This window comes from Thermothelomyces thermophilus, chromosome 3, assembly GCF_000226095.1.
Source record: "Thermothelomyces thermophilus ATCC 42464 chromosome 3, complete sequence".
Lineage (NCBI taxonomy): Eukaryota > Fungi > Ascomycota > Sordariomycetes > Sordariales > Chaetomiaceae > Thermothelomyces > Thermothelomyces thermophilus.
Genome location: NC_016474.1, coordinates 4,836,064 through 4,860,164, shown reverse-complemented (window position 1 = coordinate 4,860,164; position 24,101 = coordinate 4,836,064). Strand labels below are relative to the sequence as shown.

Below are 24,101 nucleotides of genomic sequence, written 5' to 3'. Positions count from 1 at the left end.
GGTTGCCCCCATGAAACACAACAAACTGTGGCTTGGCAAACCCACCTTGTTCCTCGTCCCGAGGCTCCAGGTACCGGACGCTCAACCGCGAGGTCGACTGTTCTTGATAAATACCGGTCAGGGCTCGCTCCTCCGTCCCCTCCCCTCCTTCTCTTCCCCTCGTCAATGCACTGCGAGACTCATTCCGCCACGCCGCATGGGCTCTCCCCCCTGCCCTCCCTTTTTTGTGGCATTGCTCGAACCGCGCGTCGCGTCGCCCGCCGCCGAACGATGCCCTACAATTCCATGAATATCTGATCAATCTCTCTGGCATGGTCTTCTCGTCCGCCAAAATCCTGCGGCTGAGGAACATTGGCCAAACTGCCATCATCGAAAGCCGCAACTACTAAGGCTCCGAGCTCTCACGGTCCTCAGCCTCTGGGACATCTACCAGGTCTAAATAATCTCGACGAGCTAACCTCGTTTCCCAGTCATTCAAGACTTTTCGTTCCCACTTGTCCCTATAGATGTGAAACACGGGGATGGCGAATTCTGTGTCGACACGGACTCTGTTCTTCGAGTCGCCGAGAATCGGCAAAACGTTGGTTTCACCATCCGAACCATCCGACAGCAGGAAAGCCCAAAGCCTTCCTTTCTGCTCACTTGTGAGAGCGTATATGCGGGTCGTCACGTTGTGACGGCAAGAATGGAAATAAACCTCTTGTGACTATGAGCTTTGTTAGCTTTTCGAGATCGATTTCAAATGGCATATACAGGACCCACGTTAGTGCTAGACTCCCCTCGGTCGAAAAGCACCACGCCTCCTAGGATCCGGTTCTCGGCCCAGTATCCAACCATGTCGGCTATACCTTCAGGGTAATGTTCGTGCCCTGTGAAGTCGAAATGGAAGAAGAGGGTCGCAAAGGGCTCCGGGTCAGGGCAGTAGTCTGGCCCGATATAACGGTTGGGGGGCTTCCAAGTCTTCCACTCGTCATGCACTCCCAAATCCCCCAACTTGTGGAGCATAACGGCCAACTGGTGCACTGCGACTGCAACCATCTCGAGCAGTCTCATTTTGAAGGCAAGGGAGCCAATAGCTGCTGTGACATAGGAATGCAGGAGCTGGGCAAGAGGCAAAACAGTCAACAAACTGTCCTCGCTCGAACGACACCGCGCACGATTGACTTTTCCCACGTACTTTTTCATCCATGCTCAAGACGTCAATGCTGAACGAAGAGTGGAACTCGGCCATCCTCTCCCATGCCCCGGGACAGAGCTTATCGTGGTTGTCGCGAAAGACGGGATGTTCGCGGTCGATGCCCCATCCTGCCATATCCCCAGCTACTTCGACGAGGGGGAACCCATCGATGATTTGCGCGTATGTCACCTGGGCCAGTTCTGTAGAGAGAACACGGCGCAAAGCCCGCTCAAAGACGTCGCGGTGACGCTGCGGAAGGCCAGATACGGGCGACTTGATGACAGCCCGAGATTCGGCAGCCAGACGCGCAATCTCCCCCGCTTTCCAGTCGGTAGGCTGGGCCATGGCAATCGATAAGCGCCTCAAAGCGCGAGGAGGTAAGCAGCAAGCCTGATTTAATTGCCGCAGGGGAACAAGGCGTGTGCTGTAGAGTCTTGATAGATGGAGCATAAGCAGTGGTAACAGACCTGATGGGTGGGTGAAATGAAGGAGGGAAATCAGGCAAGATGATTTTGGAGCAGGGGAATCGGTAGTTTATAATTAATGATTTAGCCCCCAAGTCGACCTGCCAATTAGCCGTTTCTGATTGGCTGCCGGCCGTTGACGGGGTCGGCCTGAGCCAACAAGGCACATTAAAGCCAACGACGCACTACCAACCAGCCTGCTGCCATGAAACCTAGTTATTTCAGGTTCAGCCGCGGCTTGTTTTACCCACTCGAAGTCGGGCCAACAACGGGACAACGCCACCCCCCCAAGGGATACGATAGGGGTGTGATTTGACTAGGTGTGTGACCGAGTCTCAGCCCCGACCCGGTCACTCAAGGAGTCAAAGGGTCCGGACTGCGTGATCTATTTTTAAACCTTGGTTCTGGATAGGACGTGAAGGAAAAGAAGGGGCTGAAACCCTCAGAATAGGGCCTCGAAAAAAGCCCACCTCCAACCATCTCAACTAGGTAGGAGCCGGGCACGTCGGCCGTGCATGCCGGTCACTTGAAACAAGCGCTTGCCGCTGAATAGGCCGTAGCGGTTGTGGCCCTGAGACAATCACAATTCATTCATGAAGTATTTTGGTCCGGGAATTCAACCTTTAAAGGATAAAGCTTGCCTGCTTTGTGAAGTTGTGTTAAGAACCAGCGCTGGTCTCCGTTTACTTCTACGATCCCCTTCCTGCTAAAAGCGAACAACACTTAGAAGTCTCCCCCTGTCTTCAAGTATTTTCTCTCTCTCTCTCTCTCTCTCCCCCTCTCTCTCTCTCCCCCCCCCTCTCTCTCTCTCCCTCTCTCTCTCTCTCACACCTAAAGCTTTTCTCTTTGGGCGAATATCACAATGTCGGGCCACACCTCTTCCGCTTCATCACCCTTCAACGGCACCATTGGGCATTTACGCATTCTTACCGACCCTACTGGAGTCATTGTCAACCCTTTCTCCCCATCGCCCGGCTACGTCAATTTGGATCCGAACAACCTTGACTTCAAGACGCTGAAAGCTGTTCTTCATCTTGGTATGAGTATGCTCGAATCACCGAGAGGTGAGCAAATTCTGGTCGAGATAGGGCAAAATGCCGTCAACTACAATCGCCAGCGAAACCTCCCATGTCTCTACTCAGACAATGTCAACAATATCCCAAACTATCTCCGCTACTTCCTGAGAACCGTCCGTGGAGACTTCTACAACGTGTACTTGACACACGCAATGCGATTTCAGGGCGAAGGGGAGGGCCAGGGCGCCCTTTGGGGCAACAATTTTCGGGACTATCGACCCAAAACCCACGGCCGCATCAAGTTCAACAGAATGGTAAGCCTGGAATTTGTCTCAACGAGGCGACGGCTCCGATCAACCGACAAGTTGATGCCCCGACTTCGAACCAGCAATGACTATTACTGTACCATAGGTCATTGAAAATCTTCGACACGTGGCCGTCATCGCCCACGACCTCAGAGGCAGACAAGACCCGGTAAGCGTGGCACGCTACGAAAACGCCATGAAGAACTTTGAGGTCGGCTCGTTCTTGATGGGTATCACAGTTGCACACGAGATAGTGCACAAATGGGTGCGCTATCTCCTCGGCCCCGCGAACGCTGGCACCCCCCCACACATTTCATTTCCCGGCACGGCTTCCGGCAATCGCGGAGAGTCGGGCTGGTACTGGGAATCGAGATTCCTTGGTGGCGGCAAGCTCGAGAACGTCGAGGACCAAGCCAATCCGTTGGGATGGCGGCAGCTCGGCAAGCTTTATCTGGTCAGGGAAACGGCCCAGGGACAGATGGGCAGGGAGCTATCCCGCCGCTATATTCAGGACATACTGAGTTTTAGTGAGTTTCCGCAGCCCTTGCACCTCTGGATAATATACTCGCTAATCAACTATGTTGTGCTTCCGAGCAGGGTTCGAGGGACCTGCCAGGCCCGCGACAAACTCAGTTGAACAGAGGGCGGAGCTGCTGGGAAAGCCGATGGCGAGGGTGAGGCTCGAGAACCTTCCAGCGGGCATTCCCATCAACGTTGCGCCGGAGGAAGACTCCCAGGGCCGAATCTCCTCCGCGATCCTCGACCCCATCAACCGGATGGCAGCGCATAACGTGCGGGTGTCTGCACCGATCCGGCCGTCGGTGGTCGCTGCTTAAGTGGGGAGGTACCCGTTTAGGTAAAATACTATGAGTTAGGCGTGAATGTATAAGGAGGATAGATTGCATTTTGGTGTCGTACCGCTCTGTCCAATGTTCACAAAATTATGCGTCAGAATAGAATGATTCCTTGTTCGTTACAGCCATTAGAGACTACTAGACGATGTGCAAACATCTATAACTGTAACGGTCCCAGGCAGTATATTGCAACTAGCTGGTGACGACTTTACGAGTACGCTAATCTTGAGGAGAGAAGAGAAGAGAGAGAGAAACATTCCAGCGTCACAATCTTCGTATGTCCCGATGGGGCCGTAGGTCGCGTAGTGGACCTGGCGCCGTCGTCAGAGGTAACGAGTCAGGAGTAGCGTCAGGAGCTCAGCCGAGGGTTGCCGAGGCCAACCTTGGGCTCAGCCCGTTACAATACCCCCCTCCTCTCCCCGGTTGTTGATCGTAATCTGTGTCTAGGAAGGCGCTAAGTGGTTTCTATGTTAGTTATATTCATTTTGTCCACTTGATTAGTACTTAGCAGCCTCTCTCTCTCCTCTTTATATTAAGGATCTCTTCAACGAGCTATTCTTATTCTCTAGTATCCTCAGCAATGATGGCTAGGGGCTGCGTATTATCTTAGACCTACGATAGTGGAGAGTCGTCGGCTGCTCTCTTCAATAGGGAGATATAGAAAACAGAGTGAATTCTAGGAGGGGAATTGAGCCGGTAAGAATACAAGCTAACGTATCTTATAAGCGAGTCGTATATATAAGCGAGTCGTACAGTCTCCACCACTCTACAAGAACTATCCTCGATTACAACGCAACAACATTAGGAACCAACTACAATTACATCAGAAACAGCTTAATCAGACCCTTCTGCAACCTCCTAGCACGTACAGGCATTATGGCCAGGCTTGCCACACACACCACAGCACCGAACCTTCGTACGAACCCCCCCCCCCCCCCCGCACCACCACTATCCTGCTCCTTTTCCTGCGCCACCTCCCCCACCACGGCTTTCTGGTCAAGTTGATCCTTTGTATCTTGTACTGCAAGCGATCCTCCAAGCTACACGCGTGTTCTTTTCGCTCTCCGGCGCTTGCTTAGTGCCTTGTTAGCCTTGCAGAGCGAAGCGTTCTCTACACGAAGGAGAGCCACCTGGTGCATCATAGCCGTTATACTCTTGGCAAGCTGGTCCAAAGTAGCCAACATTGACGTCGGGGAGCTATTTTGATGGTTGGCAATGCGAGTCTTGATGAGCGTTGACTACGAGGTCGCTTCTCGAGGGTTGTATAGTGTCTGGAAGACCTAAGGTTATAGTGTGCCAGCCCGCGAGTTTAGAGGTATTGGCGTACGAAGCCGTATATCTAGCTTAGAAAGCACCCTCTCTAGATCATAGGGCACTAGGCCAGACCCTGTAAAGCCATCTTGGATATTCTTCCCTGTCATCGAGGCAAAGAATGCCTCGTGGAAGGTATAGAGAAACTCGAGCTTGCTTACGTAGGTGATATATATCTGTATTAAGTCCTCGACCTGGCGACTATACGCCTTCTTCAGCGGCCTAAAGCAGCTGATATCAAGTGGCTAGAGTTCATAAGAAGAGTACGGAGGTATATAGAGCGTGATAATGTTATTTTGCTAGTAGTAGAGCTCGAACTTGGTCGAGTGGTGGCTCTCGTGGCCATCGAGGATTAATAACCAGTACTTGCCCTTTGCCTAGGGCGCTATATAGTAGTCGAAGTACTTGATCCAATCTAGGCCCACGGCATTAGTAGTCTAGCCATTATCGGTAGTTACGATACACTTGTCAGCTAGGTATGACGAACCCAACTCAGACTTCTTCTGAAAGGGTCCAGACGGAGGTAGGTTGAGCGTGACAAGCAGGCAGGTCGTCTGAGGGATTCGGTGAAGCCAAAGGGTTCACAATAACACTAGAGTTGTCTCTCACAGTAATTAGCAATACTTGGTATAAGTACTGTAATTATAATTGTTACCACTAGTAAACTCCTAGAGTCTACTATAATAAGTGACTAGCTAGCTATATATATACAATTATCTGTCCCTCTTTAATAGTTATTACTAGTACTATTTCTCCTTTTACTCTGTGATTCCGTGTTGTCGATGGTGATATGTTATTATCACTAGTGAAGACCTTAGTCTTGGTAGTAATAATCTTCTGATTGGTCTATCAAGTGATTGGCTGTTAGGATGTCCCGTGTCCTAGCTACAGCCTGCCAGGCTGTCCATATACTTATCCGTGACACAATACCCCTCCTTTAAGGCTTTCGACCCGAAAGCCCTCTTAGGCCGTTTTAAATAGCGCTAATAACCCTTCGCTTGTAAGTACTATATTCTTCCTGTTTCTACGTTATAGTCGCCATGTTAACAAAATGCCGATAGAGAAACGGAAGTTGTATTCTATATATTACCGTGCTTCCCTTGCTTAGAATATTACTAAGAATGGTTTTGTCGTTATGCCTTGCTCTTGGTACACGTCGTAAGGCCTCGTTTGTAAAATGATCGTGTATATAAAGTATTATGAAGCCTACGTTCATCGAGGTCGTTCTTATGATAGCTCTAGCATACTACTTTCTTCCTATAAGTATGTCTCCTTTTTTTTTTTTTTTGAATGTAATTCCTAATATTCGTTCTAGTGGATCGTATTCTCTAGGAGCAGCGTCGTATCAAGGATGCTAAACGTCGTGCCAAACTTGAGCTAGATAAATCTTAATGCCGTCTAGAAGAAGCCTAGCGTGAGTTGTCCGAAAAGCTTATATAGCTCTAGCATCTTTGTCAGCAGAAGGAGTTTTTGGTAGAGAAAGGTACCAATATAATGGCGTATAGTCTATCGACCTTAGACGAGTTAGAGGAGGTTAAGCGGTAAGAGGCGCCTGCTATACCCTTATCATAGATTAATGATGCTGTCGATGCTATCGACTGGGGCGCCGTCTTTGGTTCTGTCCTAGGTTTTCCTTTAGTCGATCCGGGTTCTGCCAGTAGAACTGTTCCAGTTTCTTAGGGCAATTTAGGTTCTTGACTAGTTCCTATGAGTTGTCTTCTGGTCTAAAATTAAGCCATTTGACTAGATACTATAGTTCCCTATTAATAATACGTAAATCTAGAATTTCTTTAACGTCCTATTCTTTCTCTTTATCCTTTGCTTCGATACTTATAGCGGTCTTAGCATTCTTTAGTACTAGTTCGAGAAGTGAAATATGAAAAATATCTGTCTGTAGGTATATAGATGATGGTAACGATAGTTAGTAGTTAGATGTCGAAATTCGTTCTTTAATAACAAAGGGTCCGACCTTCTTAAAGTCTAGCTTTGCGCTTAGTCGTTTGGTTCGTAAGTTCTGTACGATCAGGTAGACTTTGTCTCCCCTCTCTAGGCAAGGTCCCTCGAGCCTATATTTGTCGTAGTAATTCTTCATTCTAGTTTTGATAAACTCGAGTTCCTTCTTGAGCTTCTTGTGTAATGCGTATATCTATTCTACTTTAACTGCTGCTCTTAGCACTATAACCTCTAGTCCTTGCCTAAGGTCTACTTTATATCTATAGTTCGCGAAGAATGGTATAACTTTAGTTATTTCTATTGGCGTCGTATTATAAGCAAGTTATACTGTTAGTAATAGTATGACCTAGTTGTCTTGCTAGTAATTGACGTAAGAACAGAGATATTACTTGATAACTTGGTTTAGTTGCTCCATTTGTCCGTCAATCTATAGGTGATATGCCGTTGACAGCTTGCTATTAACGCCTAATCGTTACATTAACGCTTGCCAGAACTTCGATACGAACTTGGTGTCTCTGTCGGTGATCTATTCTTACGGCCAAGCATACACTAATATAACTTACTAATAGATTACGTCTGCTAACTGTTCTGCTATCTATAACTCCTTATAGGGAAAGAAGTATACCCATTTAGTCAGGCGATCTACTATAGTAAGAATACTATCGTAGGTCACTCCTGTGGCTATATCCTTAGATTCTAGCAACTTCGTGATAAAGTCCATCGTGACCAAGCTCTATAGTTTGTTAGCTATCGGCAGTGGCTAAAGTAGCCTATATAGCTTGTGTCGTGCCGTTTTGCTTCGATTGTAGATATTATAGCTCCGTACGACTTCCTTAACTCGTGCCGTTAACTGTGGAAAGTTGTAGTGTTTCTTGACTTGTGCGACAGTCTTCGTAACTCCTTTGTGTCCTCCGAGTTTCGACTTGTAGAGTTCTCAAATCATCCGTAGCTATTGATCCTTGTCGTGGATATATGCTTTACCTCGATACCAGAGTTTCCTATCTTTCTCTTCTACTCCGTCAGGTACTACTGGTCTAGGTATTACTTAATACTATACCTTGTTAATCCTTTCCTCTCGAAAGATTATATAGCATTCTAGGAACGAGTCGAGTAGATTATCTTCTATAGGTATCTACGTTTTGTAATGTAGCGTTCCGTCTATTCGTTCCTTGAATAACGGTAGTGTTATTTCCGTTTGTCCTTTCGTATGATCCGTTCGTCGGCTTAAGATATCTGCTTGTACGTTCTCTTTGCCCTTCTTATAGCAGATCTCAAAGTTAAACTCCGCGAGGAATTCTACCTATCGTATTTGTCGTCCGTTAAGTTCCTTTATTATTATAAAGTATCGTAGGTTCTTGTAATCCGTATACACTTATACCGGTTTAATCGTGCTACTAAGATATAGTCGCCATTCCTTAAAAGCTTCAATAATCGTAAGTAGTTCTTTGTCGTAGATCGGATAATTGAGACGTGGTCTATCGAGCTTCTTTGAAAAGAAGGCTATAGGATATAGCTTCCCTTGTTTGTCTCGTTGTCCTAATTGTCCTCTAATGGCGTAGTCTGAAGCGTCTATTTCTACCTCGAATGGTTTCTTGGGGTCTGGTAGTACTAGTACTAGATCTTTAATAATGGTATTACAGATCTGTATAAATGCTTGCTCGTGTCGCTCTTCCTATTAGAATTCGGCGTTCTTCTTGGTAAGTTCGTATAAAGGTCGTACGATCGCTCCAAAGTTCCTGATGAACATTCGGTAGAAGTTCGTAAATCCGATAAAGCTTTATACTTCCGTAACTAACGTCGGTTGTAGCCAATTCTTGATGGCTTTAACCTTTGAAGGTTCTATCCGAATTTATCCTAGGGATATTTCGTATCCTAGGAATACTATTTTCCTAACATGGAATTCGCTCTTTTCCTTGTTAACTGATAGCTTGTACGCGTATAGCGTGTCTAGTACTGCTTTTACGTGCTTCCGGTGTTTGTCTATCGTCTTAGAGAAGATAAGTATATCGTCGAGATAATATACTATAAATTTGTCGAGAAAGGGTCGGATAGCTTGATTAATTAGGGCTTAGAACGTTGCTAGCGTGTTTGTAAGTCCAAATAGCATGACGAGGTACTTATAGTAGCTATAGGGTATCCTAAAGGCCGTTTTCTACTTGTCGCCTTCTTTGATCTGTATATAGTTATAGGCCGATAGCAAGTCAAGACGCGTGAAATATTAGGCTCCTGCTAACTAATCTCGGAGCCGTGAGATTAGCAATAATAGGTATCGATTTTTCACGGTCTATTCGTTAAGTTGCTAATAGTCGACATATAACCGTAGCTTTCCGTCTTTCTTAGGTATAAACAGGATTAGGTAGCCTGTTAGCAATGTCAATAGGCAGATATATCCTCTTCAAAGGTTCTCTTCCAAATATCGCTTAAGTTCTTCGTTCTATATCTAGCTCATATAGTAAATCTTAAAGAACTTTAGTCGTGCTCCTTCCTTAAGCTTGATCTTGTGATCCTATAGGCCGTATTCTAGTAATCCTTCTAGATACTTCGGTTCGAATGCTAGATGTCCTTTGTATTCCTTTAGTACTTCCCTAGTCTTGTCTTGTCTCTCGGTTTTCTAATAGTATACGAACTTGGTTCTGTCTATAGCAATACTAGCGATTTCTCCTGTCTTAACCTACTACTCTAATTACAGTGCTCTGCATTTGTCAACGGAGAGAATAGCTATCGGCGATTTAGCTCGTTCCTCCTATCGCGATATCGATATCGTTATACCGCCTCTTTTAGAGTCTGTAGTGGTCTATCTACTACTATCTGTCTCTTATAGTAGATCTGTAGGATATGCCTTTCCTTGAGCATCGTCTGCTCGTGATCCTTGTATGCTCCCTATCTTGCTAGTCGAATATGACTCCGTTTAGAGTTATAGGTAGCTACTATTCTTCTAGCTAATGTCCGGGTCGTAATCTTCATACTATAGTAACCCTAATATCATGTCTTTGTTATTACCTATATCTACGATGCTAAATATAACTGCTATAGTCTTCCTTGCTATAGTAATGTCAATCGGTTTAGTCTCCCTATATACCTACTACATTAGGAATAGCCCTTTGACTATGCCATGCTTCCGCTTCATTCTCTAGGGTATCCGTAGCTGATTTACAAGTGTCGGCGAAATTAGGTTTATCTCTGCTCTACTATCTACTAGTACGAGCATTTCGTGCTGTTTCTATTGTGCTATTATCTATAGTCGCTTGTCTTACTACCATCGTCTAAAGATTACGGCAATTTCCTATGTTTCTACTAGGAGGTCTCGATATAATGGTCTCTTACGCTAGTTCCTCCTGTACTATGCTACTACTCGCCGCTATATAGGCGTTAATGGTTTCCGGGCCCCTCGAAGGGCCCTGACCCGTTTCCCAGGTTAGTGCTAACCTCTTCAGTTGTTTAGCTAATAGCGGCTTTGTCGATCGTGCTCATTTCCGTAAGCTATTAAGTGCTTATAGCTTCCTACTATTAGGTCTATTCCGCTTTCCGTTATACGTGCTATAGCTTCGTCTAAAGCTCCCGAATTCGCAATTTCTTTTCGTCTATGTAATAGAGGCAATCGTTACTCTAGCACGAGTCCTATATATCTCGTCCGGTTCCGTAGTACCTAGGCCAGGCTCATCTTAGAACTATTATAATGCCTTCTAAATTACAGGCTTCGATCTTCTAGAGCAATTCGGCCGCTCTGTTTCCTACATCATAGACCTATTCCATAGGGTATAAGCCTCTATCCCTATTTTCCTATCGGGTCAGCTAGTAATTGTTTTCAAATTTGTCGCGGAAGTGATATCGGCATTTGTACGCTACATATTGGAACCAAGGCACTTGCGTATATGCCTCGTGTCGAGGGTATAGTCGTGTAGCGTCGCCTAGGAGGTATTGGAATTCTTTCCCGAATCCTTCTCACTATATGTAGACTGTAGGTACTCTAATGCTAAGGTAGGAGTGTTTCTTCTAGTAGCTTTCCTACGTACGCTCGTCTTTTCCGCGGTTCGCGTGCATAAACTAGTATTCTAGGTTCTATACGTCGTTACTAAGTTACTAATCATCAAGGTACTTGGCGTAGCTATTGGGCCTATTATATGTCATAGGCTGTTCTCCTTTAATAGCTTCTATAATATGTCGGAGTTCTCTCATTTTGTCCTTTATCTTATCACTTTACTAGGCAAGTCAAGTCAAGCGCCTATCCTATTTATATAGTTCCATGTTAAGTTAGAAAACTTTATTATAGTACTATTCGATTCGTTCCTAGAGGAATAGAACATTAGGTCCGGGTCTTTCGATTCCTTGTATATCGGTTGTCTATAATCTATCCCGCCTCTATATAACCGTAAAACCCTATTGCCTTAAGGCTAGGAGAATTAAGATTAGCAGTGTATATTCTCCTGCCATGTCCTATTCGGCAAGACCTATCTCTAGATCTATAGTGACCAGTTCGGAGTACGGTGCTTGTTTGTCTTCACCGTTGCCGTTGTATCCGAGACTATCTATATCACTACCCTTGTCTTTATAGCTCGTGGCTGCTACTTTGATGACATCCTTAGTGGTTTTGTCGATAGTTGTAATTTCCTTTCTAGGGGTTAGTTTCTATTCTTTCTTTAGGCTCTAGTATTCTCGCTTATAGTGTCCTTTCTTTCTATAGTTATAGTAGGTAACATTAGACTTGTCTTTGGTCGTCTTCTTCTAGTCCTGCTTTTATGCTATGTCTATATCTATGGCTCCGAGGTACATCCTATACAAGGTACTAACGTATGCTTGCTTTTTCTTGTCGTTAGCCTTAACTATGGTCCTGTTCATTTGACTTTGTTTCTGCTACTCTTGTATATAGAGTCAATTATCGATCCTAATAGCCTATATAATATATTTATCTAGAGTCTTAGGCCGATTGTACTTATATAGCTTATCCTTGACCTTTTCCTTTAGGCCATTATAGAACAATTATATTAACGCCTTATCATTAAGCTAAGACTTGAGTATGTCTTATCTAAACTATATAGCATAGGAGGCTACTAACTTGGTCTATCGGAGATTAGTAAGTCTTTCTTACGTATGAATCTTCTTGTCTTTGTCGCCAAAAACTTTCCAAAGCTCTTCTTCGAAATGGTTATAAGATCGGAAGACTGCCTATATAAACGTGTCTCGATCGTCTTCGTCTTCCTCTATAAGATAGTCATTCTATATAGGCTTAAACTATTTAAGTACCTTACCCTCTAGTCTTATAGCTATATAGAGGACTTTGGCTTTATCGTCTAGAAACTTATCGTCATTAAGCCAGAAGTAGGATTAGAGGTTTATTAGGAATCCTATAAGATCTTCCTTAGTTCCTCCGTATTTGCTAGGTAGTTCGATCTTGATACGCTTCGCTTTGGCGCCCTCGAGTGCCTCGATTTTGGCATAGGCCTCGTTAACCAACTTCTACAAGTACTTTTCACGGTTCTCGAGTTCCTTGATTCGAGCTTAAGTAGCCTTGTCTCTCTAGTCTAACTCCTAGATCCGCTGCTAAAGTTGACCAAGCTAAGCGAGCAGCTGTTTGGCCGTGACGTTGGTAGCCATGTCGATATCGAGGTCGAAGTCACCTCTGTTCTGAACTATGATAGAACAAAGGGAGTGGTAACAACGTATGACAAACCTAACTTAGACTTCTTCTAAAAGGGTCTAGATAGAGGTAGGTTGAGCGTGACAAGTAGGCAGGTCGTCTAAGGGATTCGGTAAAGCCAAAGGGTTTATAACAACACTAGAGTTGTCTCTTACAGTAATTAGCAATGCTTGGTATAAGTACTATAATTGTGATTATTACCACTGGTAAACTCCTAGAGTTTACTATAACGAGTGACTAGCTAGCTATATATATATAATTATCTGTCCCTCTTTAATAGTTATCACTAGTACCATTTCTCCTTTTACTCCGTGATTCCGCGTTGTTGATGGTGACATGTTATTATTACTAGTGAAGACCTTAGTCTTGGCAGTGATAATCTTCTGATTGGTCCGTCAAGTGATTGGCTGTCGGGATGTCCCGTGTCCTGGCTGCAGCCTGCCGGGCCGTCTATGTGCTTATCCGTGACACTAGGAGGTTACACTTGGTATACTAGTTAGCAAGGTAGTACTACGTAGCCAAGATAATAAATAGAGGGATGGCCTAGCCAAGTACGTTAACGCCCTAGATTACCGTCGCCTATTCGCGGTTGCCGGGCTGAGCCAGCTTTACCTTGCTACAGCCATCCGAGGTTATAACCACCATACCCGCGAAGATGATACCCATTATGAACCCCGTCTCGTCGAAGTTATAGATATCGTTATCTACAATACCATACTTAGCCTTGACGTTCCGTACAAGGGCAAACCACTCGCCAATAACCTTCGGATCCTCGTACTTGGCCCTCTAATAGTCGTAGCGCCGTGACCAGCGCGTACAGAGGGCTGGCTAGCGTTTGACGAAGTTATATGCCCAGCGCTTACCAACAGGGGGCGTGTCGCGTACGTATAGTAGCTGGTTAGCTATATCTTCCACACCACCAAGTCTAGGTGGAAATGCGCGTTCAGATAGCTCAATCACATATTGAACTATCGTCTGCTCCTCCAAATCCGTTAGTTTGCATGAGTTGGCTGGGATGTCGCGTCGTGCAGGCTTGCCAGCGCGTCGACGGCGTAGCGTTGTTACTGGAACGTTGTAGAGTTTAGCTACATTATAGAGCTTGAGATTCTTGTTATTTTAAATAGCTTCAAGAGCTTGGAGAATTCTAGCCTCTTTTAAAGGGCTACCCATTGTGGGTTGTGGTATGATTAAGTATAGAGAGTGGGAGTCGTGTCGTGGTGGGGGAAATTGACTACTCGCTTATATTGACGGCTCCCACTAGACGCACAGGTCTGTGCGCTTATATAAACCCGAAAAAGCTTAGGCTCCCACTAGACGCACAGGTCTGTACGCTTACCGTAGTGGGAGCCTATATTGACCACTCGCTTATCAAATACGTTACCAGGCAAACGCTTCGGCAAGTCCCCTGTTGTTCCAACTCAGTGTTTTCAAGTGGTCCTTCCATGCCGGTTTGTCTGGCAGGAACTCGCAAAAGGCGTTCCATCGCCGTGTGCCATCAACGACGTTCGCTTTATAACTGTCGGAGTGGTTCGGCGGAAGAGGGCGTCGCTTGTTCCCTCGATCCTAGATGTACTGAAGTTCTTCAGCGGTGAGTGGTAGGGCATCCGGCTCTTCTTGCTCCGCCAGCTGCGCTCGGATCCGACGAATCTGGTTTTCGTCCATTCGGTTAGCGGGATTGGAGTAGCCGACACAGTGCGACATAGTAGGCTGGTAACCGCTGTTAGCGATACCATAAGCAGCGTATCTTTGGTATCCCTTACCGTAGTGTTCAAACAGAAGGCGAACTGCACTACGGCAATGCGACCACTAAATATCTCCCGGATCCTGGCTGCCCCCCAGAGAAAGGACGCCAACACCACCGACCTGAATATCTGCGCAACTGACTCCCGGATCCTGGCTGCGCTGGAGCGCATGGAGCTGTGCCGCCCGCTGTGGGTGCGGGCCGTACTGTGCTCGTCTCGAAGACTCCGACAGGTACAGTCACATCCAAAAAGTGATTAGCCACATCAGGATTAGTGGGTCTTTTACACACCACCCCACCATCTTATAAGACATACAGCAATGGCAACACTAGGCATTTGAACACAGAAATAGGTCTCCTAATTCCTTGGAAAGTATAGAAAGAGCTTAGATATATAGGAAATTCAGTAGTATATAGCTCCTCCCTTATTGCGAATACATTCCTTACACCTATTCGTAAATGATAGGACTACCCTCTCCTAATCCTGGCGTGTCAGTCTATTCCACTCTTCGTGTAAGACCTCTTCTATATGCCTAAGGTTATGAATTCTGTGGCGCCACTGGCTGATCCGAATCTTCATAATACGCTAGAGGTTCTTAATAGGGTTCAAATCTAGGCTCTAAGCCGGCTACTCTAGAGTAACCATTTGTAATATAGCCTTATAGTTCTAAGTAGCCTTTAAAGTATAGTAAGCAGCCCTATCTTCCTACTAAACTATCTAGCCTTGAGCTTTAAAGACCTCTTTATAAAATGGGTAGACGTATTCGTTAAGGATAAACTAGATATATTGGCTAGAGTTTATCTAAGTCTCCTTAGGTAAGATAACTAACTTGGATTTATAATTTAAGGAAATAGCCCTCTAAACGCTAAGTAAGGACCTCCTAGATTTGAAGCTCGGCTTTAGATTCTTACTCTTATATACTATACTAGTCTTTCTTTATACCTAGGGGGGTATTATATTAATGCTAAGCTTAAACGTAGCTTTGTTAGAGAAGTAAATATAAGCTATATCTTCTAGCTTTAAATGTTATATCTAGTATATAAATTAGAGCTAGCTTTTCTTATAGGCTAAGGTTAGGTATAGCTTCTTATTAAGCTAGTGCCAACCCTCTAGGGCACCACTTAGCACCTCTAGAACCAAACCTCTGTCTGGTCAGATAGGGAGGAGCTTCGGCTCAAAAAGTCTAGGGCGTCCGAGTATTCGTGGTCATAGCAGGCAAGTCCGACCATCTAGACAGTAACGACGATAGGGGCAAAGGTGGCGATAGTAATGTCCCTCTAGACAGATGTAGAAGAGTCTACTTACGTAGAAAAAGATACCCCCTGACTTATAAAAAAGAATAACATCCTATCGCTCTAATTTATCAGAGCAAACAAGTATTAAAAGCCATCTATTGTCCTTGTCTCCTTTGTCTGGCGCCCCTAGATAGGTAACCCCTATTTATGCCTATCGTATATAGCAAAGCTCTACAGAACCGGAAAAACAAAACTATACCCTATGTCCTTCTAGTTATATTAAGAACTTCTAGCCCTAGTCTATTATATAGCCGGAAGGTATAGTATTTGTTCTTTATAAGATATACCTATATAGTATTTAGGTAAAGCTAGTAGTTAGATTTCAAGGGGGTGCTTATATAAGCTAGGGTTTCGAAGGGGTTCTAGGCTATATAGTAAATAAGACGTTATTTAGCCCTAGAATTAAGCTTCCTTAGCCGGCTGGTTCGTTTTCTAGGTTAAAAACCAGGCTTAGTAGCCTTTTATTCGTGATAGAGGATAGCTATAACAGTAGACTTTGGAAGGCCGTTAATATCTTATATCTTTGAGGCTGAATAACCTAACTTATAGAGCGTTTTAATGACTTCTACCACTGTAGGAGAGTGCTCTCTACGGTCGGTTTTCGGTTTATACCTTATATTGTATGTTATGGATAGAAAAACTGGTTTTGTCGGTGTAGGAGGTGGAGGGGGGGATGTAAGTCAGGTCCCACCTTCTAAAAACAGCTAATCACTTTTTGAATGTGACTATATAGTGGGGTCAGAAAAGTGTTTGCCTACTCACTTTTTCCACCCTCTAACTTCAAAGACATACAGAACACGCAAAATAGGGCCAAACTGCCACCAAATTGATATTACAACTACGGCTATTTCAGTACTTGATTAGGCCACCTTTGGTTAAGTCAAAAGATCTATCCTTTTCCCTATATCTATAGTCAAATTGACCAGGAATTTAACAGGTATTTGGCTCTAGACTTCCTATAATACTATAGCCATCTGAGCCACCGTCTTAATCCGATGCCGCCTTTCAGAGATTCTTATCTTCATCTAGTGCCAGATATTTTCAATTGGACTGAGGTCTGGGCTCTATGGTGGCCACTAGAGTAGCCGAAAGTCGGCAAACCTTGGTAGCCCTCTTTAACAGTTAAACACGCCCCCTGTGGTGATATGTTACCCTATCCTCTTGTAATTATACCCTAGAGCTATATATTGACCTAATAAAAGGAAAGAAGTATAGTATAAAGATCTGGTTAGTATATTCGAGTCAGTTTAACTAGGTACCCTAGGGCAGGGGGGTATAAGTAATTTCAGGGTACCTATTTAGTTAGTTCTTATATACTATAGAAGGTACGAGACGGCTCGATCATCTAACTTACAAGATCTTCCAGATCTAGGCTTTGATTGGAACGGCTTATTGGCTCCATTGGTAAGGTTGTGTTTAACTTTTGACATAGTATAATTGATGGTCTGTTTTGACAAGCTAGTACGGGCTGCGATGGTACCTCCTTTCAATCTAGCCAAATGGAGGCCGTAAATTAGGGATCTCCGGGCTTCTGTAAGTTCCTGGTAAATAGTCTTTGGTCTGGAAGCCAACTTATAGTATTGAAGAGGAGGTTGAAGATGGAAAAGTCGGCGTAGCCATCGTTGAAGTTAAAGAGGGGTAGTGATTTGGAAGTGGATTTCCAGGGTTGAAGTGGGCAAACACTTTTCTGACCCCACTGTACATAGACCCCGCCAAAAATGTACTTGTCGAGGGTGTTTTGGCCTTCCGAAAATGGCGGGTCAGGGGCTGCCGTTTTTGGCAGTCCAAACCCCGAGACACGCACTTTATGTGAAAAAGATGTCGCCCCAGACCTGAAAATTTGACGTGGTGCGCTGAATCTCACCGAAGCATCCTGTGATCACATCAGGAAACCTTGCCAAAAAGAGGTTGAGGGTGGAGCACCTACTGTCACCTTGAAAAGTTCCAAAGTTGATATCCGCTCCCCTAACCCTAGCTGCATAGCCCGGGCCAACATCGAGCACCAGATCTGGGAGCGTAACGTTGCAAGGGAAGGTCGTGCCCCCAGCTGCCGACGTACTCTTTGCGTCCACGACTTGGCTATAGTATTTATCCGCCATCTCCTTTGAGACTAGCATGAGCGTGGTGCCTGTATCCACGATGGCCTGCGTAACAGGGAGCTTTTGTCGGAGGCTACCAACAACAAAACCGCCAGAGGAAACCTGCCAAAACCCATTTTTCGTATTTGCGGGGACCCACGACAGACTCCCGGTGAACTTGGAAACGTCAATGTCACCGAATTCAAATGTGCCAGTTGTGCTTCGGCGGAGATCCACCGTGAACAGTGGCTGAGCAAGGCTCGGCATAACGTTCTCAAAGAAGGTCTTTTGCTTCACCGGTTTCACCGTGCTGAGCTGGGAGAAGCCCAGACCGAGCAGTCCGTTGAGATTGGTGTCCAGGACGAAAGCGGGCGACACGGCCGTCGCCATTTGGACAGCCTGGTTGAGAACCGTGACCCCACCGACGTCAACAACATCAACCCCCACGGTTCCGGACGCGCTTGTGCCGTCGCCGTAGGTGATGGAGAAGTTCGCACCTGGGATGGGCTTGAAAGTCGACGAGAGGAAAGGGTCGTACACCTGATGCCCAACCTTGGCCGACGCTAGGAGCCAGGAGCTGAAGACCCAGAGATCGGCCGACCCAGAGTCGAGGGCTACGTTAATGGTCTGGCTCCCAATGCTGATGGGCGAGATGTACTCGATGCCTCCGTTGGCTGGGATTGCAGGGACTGCACCGACCGACTTGGCCACTCGAGAAGCAGCATTTTCGTGCGCAACCTTCAGAGTCTCGGGACCCTGGAAAACATCGCCCTTGGCGAGAATCATATTTTCGGACCCCTCTTCTAGTGCGTCTAACAGGCCCTGCGGGATAGGCATTCGGAATTTGCGGTACGATCTAAGCAGCTCCCTGGGTCCATCGAAGCGCTTAAAGGTGGGATTCCTGGTGCAATTGATTTTAAATGACCGTTTCTGAGACCCAGAGGATGCGGCAACCATGGATGGCATCGACAGGAGCAGGAGGAGGAGGAAGGAGAAGAATTCCATTAGGAAGAATGGCATGTCTCTGACTGGACAAGGGAGGGAGCCTTCAGGTGTAGATTTGGGGCTAGGTTTAAAGCGAAGACAAAATACATAGCAATAGAGGACAACAATCAAATTGAGATCTTGTGACTCAGAAACTAATTGTGTAAAGTATGCTTGAAAATGTAAGATGGAAAGGAAGGTGCGTTGTACGCCGCCAAGCCGCTGAGAGGTGAAGGAAAGCGCAACCAGAAAGATGAGGACTGCTCCGATTCGACCACTTTGAGCAACTGAACTTGGATGCCAGGCTCAAAAAGAAATCACAGTTAGTAAAGAACCTCCCGCCGATGTTCTTTCAGGCCATATATAAATATTTGACTCCTTTTGATTGCTTGGCCTGTCGTAATCAACAGCTTTGCTTTTGTGTATACATACATTACTTGCTCTATAGGTTTGTATGCTCTATAATGTAGCCTAGCGAAAGGATCAGAACCATCTTGGCCGCTAATATAAGGAAATGCCGCAGTAAGACGGTATAAAGCAAGACAACTGCCCAGGATCGTGTGAATTGTTTCCCAACAAGCGCGGCGCGTCTAGTTCACGAATTGAACAAAAGCTGACAAATAGTTGCCTGAATCAAAGAAAAAAAGATGACTGTATTGCCCTCTAAGTGAGACAGGTTCATTCTTACATCCAACATCCTCTAGTAAGAGTAGCGAGGAAAGGGACCAAGTGGTCCTGGTTGTAGTAAGGTGCCTGCATAATATGAACATTCACTAAGTGGAAATGTAGCCAAGGAGTCAGAGGACGCAAAACTGCTCTGTATTTCATGCAAATAACTGGCTCTGTACACCAAAGCCAGGTTTAAAATTACGAACCACTGTGTAATTACTTCGTACTCTTTATGGAAGACAGGATAGTTATTTAGGTGCCACATGTGATGCGAGCGTCCGGACCCTTGTCGCGTCGGCCACGTGACGCCTGGCAGCCAGGTCCCGTCCGTTTCGCAGCTGACGGCCGTCCCCGCTTCACCGTCCCCTACCTCTGCGTGCAGAGAGGATGCGCACCATCAACGTCCAGTGCCACAAAACGGCGTTTCTTTCAAACTGCCAAAATTGAACCGGGCGCGGGATAAGACGTGTTTGGTTTGATATGTTTCTCATATTATTTATTTGATTGCTTCCTGCTGAACCAGCACGCTTTTTTTTTTCGCGACCGGCGAGTTGGCGGGGTCCTGCTAAATTGCGAATCGTCGTCTCGTGCCGTGGCTGGGCCGACGAGTTAGCGCTCGGATCGCCTCCGTTTCGCGCACCCTCTGCTTCGGCCCGACACGCAGTCGCAACTCCATCGCCACAACGGCCGCGCGACCGTCGTGATATCCTCCACACGATTCGGAGGGTTCCACCCGCCCACCGCCATGTCCGAACAGGACTTCTCGGCCACCAACGCGGGCACCAGCCGGCAGACGGCCCCCGGCAAGCACCGGGGGCCTCGCTTTACCTGGAACTCAGAGTTTGAGGCCACCTTCTTCCGCTCTCTCTGCGAGTCTGTCTCCCTCGGCCTACGCGATGGCAGCACCTTCAAGCCGGAGGCCTGGGAGCGCGCCGTGCAGGCTCTCATCGACAAGCACAACGCCTACGCCAACAAGGGTCACCTCATCAACAAGACCGACAACGCCCGCAAAAAATACCGCCTCTGGCGCGGCCTGCGCGAGGACCCAGAATTCTATTACAATGCCCAGACGCGGATGGTAACGGCGACCGACGAGGCTTGGGCAAGGCATCTTCAGGTGGGTGGACCACTGCTGCGACGCTGCAATAAGAGGCTAACCTCTGCGTGTCTCCAGAAAGAACCGCTCGCCCGCTCCCTACGCGCCCGTCCGTTTGAGCATGAAGAGTACTATGAAATATTGTTTCCCGATGTTATCGGGTCTGGCGGCGCGCCGAAACGGCTCACAAAACCCCGGCGAAAGGCTGCTGCAGAGAATACCAATAATACGACAGAAGAGCCCCCCGATACGTCAGGGACGGGCATTATGGACCTGCTTTCAGATGCGGCGTACATCAACCCGAACCAGACGCACATGCCTCCAGCACTGCCGCCGGCGATGCCAGCCCCGATGACGCACCATCAGCCTCCACAACAGCAGCAGCAACAACAACAGCAGCAGCAGCAGCAGCACCGAGCGCCGACAAACACGATGCCGCCCCCTCCGCCACGGTCCTCCGTCTCGTCTGCCTCAGCACTAACGCCGCCCGAAGAGACCGGATTGCAGACTCGCAAACGCCTGCAGGCCCCAGATAACAATTCTGCCTCGACAGGACAACAACCCGATAAGCGACGCCGCACCGGCGCTCCAGGGTATCTCGACCTAACCCAGCAGCAACGACAGCAGCAACAACATCAACAGCAGCAACAGCAACAGCAGCAACAGCAACAACAGCAGCACCAACATCATCAGCAACACCAGACGCAAAATGCATCTACAGGTTCGACGCTTCCGCCAACATCGTCCACCCCGTCCGCAATGATTACCCCCGGGAACTCTAATCCGTCGCCGACGGCAGTCACGGCCCTCGCCGAAACCCTACAGCTCCTCTCCGAAGCACTCCGCAACAGCGTCGGCGTCGGCTCGACGCGCGGCGGCAAGTGGCAGGAACAGGCCATGGACATCTTCTTCCGCGACTTTGTCGGCGAGGACATGGACCTGCAGCTCAAGATTGCCGAGAAGGTGCTGACGGACGAGAACAAGGCGATGGTGTTTTGCAAGATGCCAGACGCGGTGCGGCGGCACTGGGTTAAGCGGTTGAGGGAAGTGCACAATAGGATCGCCTAGCTCTCCGCCGGTCGCTCTGGCTTGGCTTCAGCGTGACCGTTCGGGAAAAGTAAGGATTGGAAGGCGCTCCAGGTCGGGTCCGAATTAAATTGATGACGGGGCAGGCGGGTGTAGCGGGTCATGAGATTGGGAGGATCAGGCTTGGCTGGGATCTACTTTTTGGGCTTGTTGGGACAGTTTGACTTGCTGGATCCAGTACGATATTTGCTGTTTGGGGGATTGATGGTTGACTTGCATGGCGGCGTTTTTGGACTCTGCGGCTCTCGACCTGGACTGGACGTCTGATGTTGATTTTTTTTTCTCTTGCTCTGCTACGTGTACTGGGAGGGACACCATACTGTCGTTGTTTCCAGGCGCGGCTCACCTTGTTTTCGTGGTTGCCTTCCATGTCGTCTCTCAGATACCACCTGTATTCATACCTTTCGCTCTGGGGAGGCTTCATAATTTTGAAGGACCTTTGGTTTGGGGCTCGGCTTCGGGCGGAAGCCGAACCTCATCTTACATACTTGGATATTCGGATGCAGAATGCCATAACGAATCCGTCATGGATCATGAGTTCTCGGTGCCGTGCCAGAGCCTCGGTTAACTAACTGCTTAGCTATTGATATTAATCTGTCAGGCGCCTCATCATTGCTTCTGTGCGTAATCCTGAGCCACAGTGAGCATCTAGATCATCGGAATTCCTGTTCTGAGAAGTTGCGAGAAGCTGTGGACGGGGGGACTGGACGGTGCCCGGGGTGTTCAAAGAAAGGAGAACCTGGCACCACGCTCCTTGGAAAGGAACCAGAGGCGCCCCACAACACATCTTTTGACGGCACAATCCAGCTTGAGAATCGTCCATATCCTGAGCCCCAGTCGTGTAATCTTAGCAGATCGTGTTGGACAACAGCCCTCAGCTCCTAAGAACAGATGGTCAGGGCAGCCTACGGAGACGGGAAATCAAAATGGCAGCAGCTGTGCATTAGGCCGGCGAGTTCCGAAATGATCCGATTTGATATAACGCATTCCTTTGGGACGATTAATTACCGCACGAAGTTTAAATGTGACTCGGATTAATAAGTCAGACCCCCTATCAACAGAACAACCTATCAATGGAACACTTGGCAAAGCTTGGCACCAATACCTATACATTATCTTTAACTATATATACTATAATCTATTTAACTAACTATAATATATTATTATTATTATTAATTCTATACTACTATACTAATAAGCATGCCAGAGCCTCTCTAGTTATATACAAAGGAAACCATGCCTAATAGGCCGGATAAAAACCTCTATCCCGCCTTTAATGCCTAATCTAGAATACTAATACACTATAAAGAAAAGGAGAAGTGGCTAGAATGGCCCTATAGAAGCCTTGCCTCCCGGTCTAGCCTCTTTACAAGGTAGTATTCTAGAAGCCTCCCTAGGTCTATTAGCTACTATAGAACCCTCCTTACCAAATAATGATTATAGGCCCCTATACGCTATAAAACAAGGTCTAAGTCCCTTTATAACTATATTTCCTAGGATTCCTACGTTCGGCTTCTTAGTAGGTTCAGGTACTAAATAACCAGGTATTTAATAGTCTTCCTCCCTTAGCTATAAATATAGTAAGGGGTACTAACCCCTAGAACTTAAACCCTAAATAGGAAGTTATAAAGGCTAATAGCCCCTATATAGGCCTATACTAGTGGGGAGCTCTAGGCCTTTATTAGGCCCTAGTGCCTTTATAAGCCTTCCCCTATAAAAACTAGGTATAGAGGGTCCTTATTAGATATTAGACTAGGGCTAGAGGTTCTTAATATAACTAGAAAGGTATAAGGTATAGTTTTGTTTTTCTAGTTCCGTAGAGCTTTACTATATATAATAGATATAAATAGGGGTTGCCTATCTAAGGGCACTAGATAGAGAGACAAGGATAATAGATAGCTTTCAACACTCGTTTACTCTAATAGATTAGAGTGATAGGATATAGTTCTTCTTTCTTTTATAAGTTAGGGATATCTTTTTCTATATAAATAGACTCTTCTACGTCTATCTAGAGGGACATTATTATCGCCAGCTTTGCCTTTATTGTCATTACCATCCGGAAGGTTAGATTTACCTACTATAACCGTGAATACTCGGATACCCTAGACATTTTAAGCCAAAGCTCCTCCCTATCTGACTAGACAGAGATTTAGTTCTAGAGGTACTAAGTAGTGCCTTAGAGGGTTAGTATTAGCTTATATTTTTAGGGGCCTAATTAGGGAAGAGCTTAGCTCTAAGTCTAGACTAGACTATTAGACTTTAAGTATAGTAGGATAGTAATATTTGCGATAAAAGAGCAAGAATATATATATAGAGGTATATATAGTAAAACTATTAGGAAAGTAAAAAGAGTAAATATAGGTGTTAAGAGATTAGTATATTTAGTGGTAGGTTAGGGGACTACTCTTACCCTAATGTAATAACACTGCTAGTAGA

The 24,101-nt window shown here is 46.3% G+C and overlaps 6 protein-coding genes across 6 annotated transcripts; 2 read left to right on the top strand and 4 right to left on the bottom strand.

Annotated features, from left to right (window-relative positions):
- Positions 1-160: 160 nt before the first annotated feature.
- MYCTH_80161 (uncharacterized protein) lies at positions 161-1,625 on the bottom strand. Its single transcript, XM_003663539.1, has 3 exons — positions 1,178-1,625; positions 763-1,101; positions 161-706 (listed from the first exon to the last, which is right to left on the bottom strand). Exons 1-3 carry the CDS (start codon positions 1,520-1,522, stop codon positions 386-388), a joined length of 1,005 nt encoding a protein of 334 aa, XP_003663587.1. The 5' UTR covers positions 1,523-1,625; the 3' UTR covers positions 161-385.
- Positions 1,626-2,503: 878 nt separating this feature from the next.
- Positions 2,504-3,798, top strand: MYCTH_93495 (uncharacterized protein; the record flags this gene model as incomplete). Its single annotated transcript, XM_003663538.1, has 3 exons — positions 2,504-2,971; positions 3,069-3,489; positions 3,560-3,798. The coding sequence occupies 3 exons, from the start codon at positions 2,504-2,506 to the stop codon at positions 3,796-3,798; spliced, it is 1,128 nt and encodes a 375-aa protein (XP_003663586.1).
- A 1,304-nt stretch (positions 3,799-5,102) lies between these two features.
- MYCTH_2060218 (uncharacterized protein) lies at positions 5,103-5,372 on the bottom strand (the record flags this gene model as incomplete). The annotated part of the gene is made up of 1 exon (XM_003663537.1): positions 5,103-5,372. A coding segment is annotated over one exon (270 nt), but the record flags the coding sequence as incomplete, so codon positions are not given.
- A 7,922-nt stretch (positions 5,373-13,294) lies between these two features.
- MYCTH_50908 (uncharacterized protein) lies at positions 13,295-13,444 on the bottom strand (the record flags this gene model as incomplete). The annotated part of the gene is made up of 1 exon (XM_003663536.1): positions 13,295-13,444. A coding segment is annotated over one exon (150 nt), but the record flags the coding sequence as incomplete, so codon positions are not given.
- A 4,113-nt stretch (positions 13,445-17,557) lies between these two features.
- On the bottom strand, positions 17,558-18,787 carry MYCTH_2118744 (uncharacterized protein; the record flags this gene model as incomplete). The annotated part of the gene is made up of 2 exons (XM_003663535.1): positions 17,558-17,625; positions 17,680-18,787. The coding sequence occupies 2 exons, from the start codon at positions 18,785-18,787 to the stop codon at positions 17,558-17,560; spliced, it is 1,176 nt and encodes a 391-aa protein (XP_003663583.1).
- A 1,314-nt stretch (positions 18,788-20,101) lies between these two features.
- On the top strand, positions 20,102-21,765 carry MYCTH_2305600 (uncharacterized protein). The gene is made up of 3 exons (XM_003663534.1): positions 20,102-20,600; positions 20,658-21,300; positions 21,379-21,765. Exons 1-3 carry the CDS (start codon positions 20,229-20,231, stop codon positions 21,645-21,647), a joined length of 1,284 nt encoding a protein of 427 aa, XP_003663582.1. The 5' UTR covers positions 20,102-20,228; the 3' UTR covers positions 21,648-21,765.
- Positions 21,766-24,101: the final 2,336 nt, after the last annotated feature.

What these genes read in the sequence shown, in the direction of transcription:
- MYCTH_80161 (XM_003663539.1), bottom strand. Translation starts at nt 1,522, where the DNA reads ATGGCCCAGCCTACCGACTGGAAAGCGGGGGAGATTGCGCGTCTGGCT. An exon ending in TCTTGAGCATGGATGAAAAA is followed by an intron (nt 1,102 to 1,177) that starts GTACGTGGGAAA and finishes CCTCTTGCCCAG; the next exon opens with CTCCTGCATTCCTATGTCAC. An exon ending in GAGGGGAGTCTAGCACTAAC is followed by an intron (nt 707 to 762) that starts GTGGGTCCTGTA and finishes CAAAGCTCATAG; the next exon opens with TCACAAGAGGTTTATTTCCA.
- MYCTH_2305600 (XM_003663534.1), top strand. Translation starts at nt 20,229, where the DNA reads ATGTCCGAACAGGACTTCTCGGCCACCAACGCGGGCACCAGCCGGCAG. An exon ending in CTTGGGCAAGGCATCTTCAG is followed by an intron (nt 20,601 to 20,657) that starts GTGGGTGGACCA and finishes GCGTGTCTCCAG; the next exon opens with AAAGAACCGCTCGCCCGCTC. An exon ending in GACGCAAAATGCATCTACAG is followed by an intron (nt 21,301 to 21,378) that starts GTTCGACGCTTC and finishes CGCCGACGGCAG; the next exon opens with TCACGGCCCTCGCCGAAACC.